At 49.4% G+C, this 5,634-nt stretch overlaps 1 protein-coding gene across 1 annotated transcript; it reads right to left on the bottom strand.

The window, feature by feature from the left end:
* Positions 1–1,476: 1,476 nt before the first annotated feature.
* LOC104468440 (podocalyxin-like protein 2) lies at positions 1,477–5,628 on the bottom strand (the record flags this gene model as incomplete). Its single annotated transcript, XM_010082561.1, has 4 exons — positions 1,477–1,686; positions 2,039–2,218; positions 3,868–3,929; positions 5,520–5,628. Coding segments are annotated over 4 exons (561 nt in total), but the record flags the coding sequence as incomplete, so codon positions are not given.
* Positions 5,629–5,634: the final 6 nt, after the last annotated feature.

The following is a 5,634-nucleotide window of genomic DNA, read 5'->3' as shown; positions in this document are numbered from 1 at the left end:
ATCTGTGGTCATTCTGTACAAAGGTCCCCTTAAAGACCAAACCTGAAGCTGAGTCTTGCAGTAAGCAAGCAAGCAGGTCACCGGAACAGAGAGGAACACTGTTGCCTCTGACCAAAGCAAGTCCCTCAGTCCCTCAATGATAGAAGAAACAAATGTTCTGGGATTTCAGGCTTGACAGCAGCTGAGCCTGGGTTTAGGCAGGGCTCAGAGAACAGTTATGCATATTCACGTGCCTTTTATGACACCTCTTCGGGGAGCTGGAGCCTCAAAGTTGCCTGAGGCATGGCTGAGAAACATTCATTGGGGAGCTCTTAGATCTGATTCTCATCTCATCTGAACTGGCTTTTACACTTGCTTAAATGCAGTGATTTGAAGATGTTACCCCCACTTACACCTATGGGACATTAAACACTTCCCCCCCTCAGGGCAGGATGCTGAAAAGGAAACAAAAGGATCAGAAAATTGTGTTTCCAAGTTTTTGCTTTTCTCCCTGTTTAAAAAGTCTCAAATAGTCCTTACATTTACTTCAACAAGACCAACTGAAACCAAACCACCCTGGAAAATGAAACAGGAGTGGAGCAGGCCTGCCAGCCTAAAACTGAGACATAGCCAAGCGATACTTTGCTGCTGATTTCACAGGCTGCTGCATGGAAGAGGCAGGTCAATGTGCCTTTTGAGCAACTCTCCAACCAAAAGCAAATTTCCAGCTAAGATGCTGCACCATGGCACCGAATTCTCTGCAATCAGTCAAGCAAGGGTAAAGTGCTCAAAAGTTGCAAACTCAGCTTGGAGCTGTGGAGGTGAAAAAGGGAGTGGGGCTGTTTGTGGTGCAAGGGGGGAAATGAGATGACAGTAGGATGTTTTCCCCAGATGTAAACATCAGCCCAGCTAATTAACAGCTGAATGCTAGAGCACTAAAAAAAAAAAATAAATAATAAAATAGATCTTTTTTCACAGGTGGAATGCACACTGCCCAGGACATTGACTGAGCCTTGGCTCTCCTCCATCCAGAATGCACTGGTTTTACAGCACCTGCAGGGACTGAACGTGATCTCAAGGTCAGGATCTGGCTGCCATAGCTCCAGCTGGACTCCAAAGTGAATTTGCTCCCCAAAGCTGGACTCTTGGTGGCAGACTTAGCCTCACTGCCTTGCTTCTCAAGCCCAGCCACTCTCATCTGCTACCAGAGAGCTACAGTAAGTGCATTTAAAGGTGATGAAAGCATTGGTGCTACTGATAGGAACACACACACAGAGACCTACACACCCACCCCTCCCACTTCCCTCTGTTCAGTGATCCTCCTGGCTCCAAGCCTCAGATGCAGGCTCAGGACTTCTATTGTGAAAACTTGCCCAAACACTTGACCTGTCCCCAGCCTTTAAGAAGTTCCTGAGAAGCCACCTGATCCCATGGTCCCTCAGTCAAGACAGGAGAAAGACAAGTGTATTTAAGGGGATGGTTCCCTCCCTTCATTTTCTAAAGATGCGTGTCTTCCTCAAACACATCCACGTCCTCGCTCGCCTGCTTATTGATCAGGACATCCCAGCTGTCGGGGCCATTGATGGTGTTTCCACCGTTCACGCTTGGCTTCTTCTCCTGCATTTCTGACTGGCTGTCACTGGCCACATCCAAGGTGGGGTTGTCATGGCAGCCGTTCTCAACAAAGCGCAGCTCCTCGCCGTGTGACTGCAAAGGACGAGAGGATCACAAATGGAGACAAAGGAGGACAGGTATCAATGCTGCAGAGATGCACAATCAGACCAGGCTAGGAGGGTCACCGAGGACATTGCAGGGTCAGTGGGAAAAGGTAAATTTACTCCGAGCCCAGCCCTCGCAGTGGAAATGAGGTGTCCTGAGCACAGCAAGAGACACGTTTGCACCTCTCTTATGCCTGAATTGGCTCCCTTGCTGCTCCAGCAGTGTCTCCAGCTATGTCCAGTAAGCGGACAAAGGAAAACAATCTCCTCCTCAACCTTCCAATCCCCCCCATCTCAAGGCCTAAGAGTCTAGCCACCTTCCCCACCCATCCAGTGCTCACCATGTTCTTCATCTTGGGCAGGCGTCTCTGCCAGCAGTTGTATATGAGCCCCAACACAATGATGATGGCACAGATGGAGCCGATGATCACCAGTACCACAAAGAGTTTCCCATAGTCACTGCGTGTCTGGTTGGGGTGCGACTGGCAGCTTGTGGTGGTTGAGTAGTTCTGGATGCCAATCTGGAAGGAAGGAAGAAAGGGGTATGCTAAATCCTCTGCCCTGCAGCCTGGTGGGATCCTGTTCAGATTTTCCAGGGTCCAAGCACAGGACCATCACTGTGGGCAGAGGAACTAAAAGCCAAGGTTGGGGAGTCAGGATGTACACTGTCTTACAGGACCAGAAGGCACATAACGGAATATAAAATCATCTTCCATGAAAGCTGAGATGCCAGCAAGTGACAGTAGGTACAATGTTATCTTGATCACCTACACAAGAATCATACCTACACAAGAATCATACCTACGTGCAAGACAAGGAGGCTTTCATGAGAGAAACTGCCCGTGATTGAGAGTATGCAAAACAAACTATGGACCATTGATAGGTGCTGAGGCTTTGGTGACTGTGTGACAGAGAATGAAACCATAATAACTAGGTTTCCATTAAAGCTCTTGTCCTAAGAGGGTATAGTGGTCTTTCAGAGGTCTTAAAAGTGGACAGCTGCCTGCTGATTCAAAAAGCTGCCCTAGAAATGGGCCCCCTGTGGTTGTCAGCAAACAAAGCCCAGCTTGGGTCCCAGTGACTTGGCAGATTTCAAGCAGGTTATGCATCAACTGAACAGTAAGTATGATGGGTGTAAAGGAATATCCTCCCTCCTCCTTCCAAGCTCGTGCCAGTGCAAGGCCAGTGCAATGAGCAGCATTTCATTATTGATAGAGCTGGAGGCAGGTGGAGAGGCTGCTCTGGAAGGATGCACGTTAACATAAGGTCACAATTGCACAAAGAAGTCAAACCTTGCACCAACATGAATCCTTCTTTCTGGACAGTTCTAGCTGCCGATACTTCAGTCACACAATTTCTAGAGGGTTGGCTTTTCACACTGCCTCTGGTATAAGCTGATCAATACAGCACTGAGTGCTGGATTTGCTTTGTCTAACTGCACTAGTTTGTTAGGTCAAGGAAAAACCTGAGAGCAGCCAGCCAGCAAGGGAGTGGACCAACTCTGCTGCCGAAGTCAGCAGAATTACTCAAACCCAAGCAGAATCAATCCCTCAGTGCCTACATATGCCATAGGCTGAAGGGGCAAAGTCAGAGGTCATGGGACTAATTTGTCCTCATCTCTATCCTGTTCCAGGGTGAGAGGGGAATACGTGAACACTAGAGGCAGCTAGCCTTGTGCAGGCAGTTGTCTAAAGGAGACTCTGGGATTGCAGGAAGGAGGTGTGTGAGCGTGTCCCACCTAGTACAGGCACCTCTCCCACCTCCTTCAGCAAAGCTGAGCTACTAGAGCAGCCGATGTACGTCCATCAGCTGTAGGGCGAGCAGGGCCAAGTCTGGGGCTCTGCAGCACCCACGTCACCACAGGCAATAGCGTCAAAGGGATGAGACCAAGTATCCCAACAAAATGAACGTGCGAAAAGCAGCTTCACAACCACGCCAGAAACGCAGGGAGGGAAATAACCCACAGTCACTCTCTTAATGGGAGTGGTCATTTGATGGCCTGGCAACTACCGGAGAGGGGAGAAGGGAGTTCGCCAAGTGTCTGACACATCCGTTTGCCCCCTGTGGGTTCAGCACTCGGTTAGACTGAGATAAGCTCCTAGTTTCCAAGTTGCTTATTCTAATTGTACAGCTAGTCTTAACAAATGGATGCAGGCAGTCGGGCTCTTACCTCGGCTAAGCTCCTCTTAACATCCCCCAGTGCCATGAGAACATCTTTTGTAGGGATGACACCTGTAAAGAAGGAGAGGGAGAGATCAGTGCTTCTCTCAGCTCAGACAGATCTACTCATCACCCTGAAATCCCCAGTGGGATGGAGGTAGGGGAATACACATTTTTTGTGTATAGGTACTTTATGTCAGGAGGCTGAAAGCATACAAGGACTGCAGCCAAGGGTACCTCCAAGTGTTCTTCAAAGGGGGGAAAAAAATCCGAGCACAAACTGATAGCAGAGGCACCTAGGTGCTCTTCCCACAGCCACAGCAGCTCTCAGGATCTGTGTCTGCTCTGGGAGCGAGCAGCAACATCCAAAAAGTCATCATGGAGACAGGTGCCTATGCCACCCGACCCAGCCTCTCTGTCCAGCACAACTTGATCCTGAGCTGCAGCACTCAAGATGTTCCCACAGAGCTCCACGCTTACCTATCACAACCTTCAGCAGATGGGATTTGCTCTGCAGGACGCCCTGGCGAGGTGGTGTGGCTGGCACAACAGCAGAGGCTGCAGGAAATGTGCTGGAATAGCTCCACTCCAGCAGGAGACAGCTTCAGCCAGGGAGCCACCAGTCCAGACTGAGCCAGCCCTTCCTGGGACCCTCCTTCCCCAACAGCTCCCAGGATGCTCTCCAAGCCAGGAGAACAGGAATAGTAAGGGAAGATTTAGAGGCTGAGGCTCATTTCTCCCTTCATTTGCACAGCAATAAAAAGAGAAACTGAACAAAAGCTTGATTATTCAGAGCTGAAAATACTTTGGTTCCTGAGGTTTCTAAATTCAGGGATATCTCCCGGCTGGGCTGTGCTGCTGGAGGTCAGACCTGTTTTCTTCTCCAGGAAGGGAGATGTCCCTTCGCATGACGGCATGAAGGTTTTAGTTTAGAAGATCAATTGCTCATCAAAAAGCCTTTTCACTGGCATATGCTCCAGCCAAAGGGCTTGGAAGACATGCAATGATTTAAGGCATCAATACAGCAAATATCACTTAAATGTTAGCTCTGTTTTCCTGTCACTGTGGGGCATTTTAGAATACTGTTGGCTTTATATATATATATAGGCCATAATGTCAATATTAGAGGCCTCCATCACTAAGGAGGCAGCAGAAGCAGTACAGGAAAAGCATTCCCTACCAGAAGGGGACTAAAGACATGGTAAACTGTTCCAGCCCAGCCCACCTTTCACTGTCAGGTTTTGTTTCTTTGGGGATGCAGGGAAGGCACCATCAAGACTGGCCCAGTTTGGACAAGACTTCAGAAGTGTTAAGACGTGACCTAAGAGCAGGTTGTCATGTCCTGCCACTGCGGTGGCCTACCCACGGAGCAAAGTATATAAGCACTGGGATAAGGCTGATGGATGCTCGAGTGAAGGCAATCCAGGGAGCGTGCAAAGCAGGAGGGAAAGCGCAGAAGATGGACCTTCGTGCAAGCAGTGAGGGACAACCTAGAAGGCAGATGTGAAGAAAAAGGGTCTTATGTCCTCAGTTGCTCTCTATCCCTCAAGCCCACTTAACACTGGGAACTGGTGGGATTGAAATGGACTGGAGAGAAAAAGCTCCTTCCAACATGTCGGACACCCCCTCTGTCACAGGAAGTCTCCTTCTCGAAGCACTTACCCTGTTCCCCTGCCAGAGTCATTAGCAAGTGCTTGTCATTCTCGCTGGGTTTGCTCAGAGAGATCAGCCAGCGGTCCTGCAGTCCATCCGCCTGTCTGGAGAAGGCATCCTCCAC

This window comes from Pterocles gutturalis, unplaced genomic scaffold, assembly GCF_000699245.1.
Source record: "Pterocles gutturalis isolate BGI_N339 unplaced genomic scaffold, ASM69924v1 scaffold42874, whole genome shotgun sequence".
NCBI classification, from domain to species: Eukaryota; Metazoa; Chordata; class Aves; order Pterocliformes; family Pteroclidae; genus Pterocles; species Pterocles gutturalis.
Note: the sequence above shows the minus strand (reverse complement) of the source record. Positions and strands in the feature narration are given on the sequence as shown.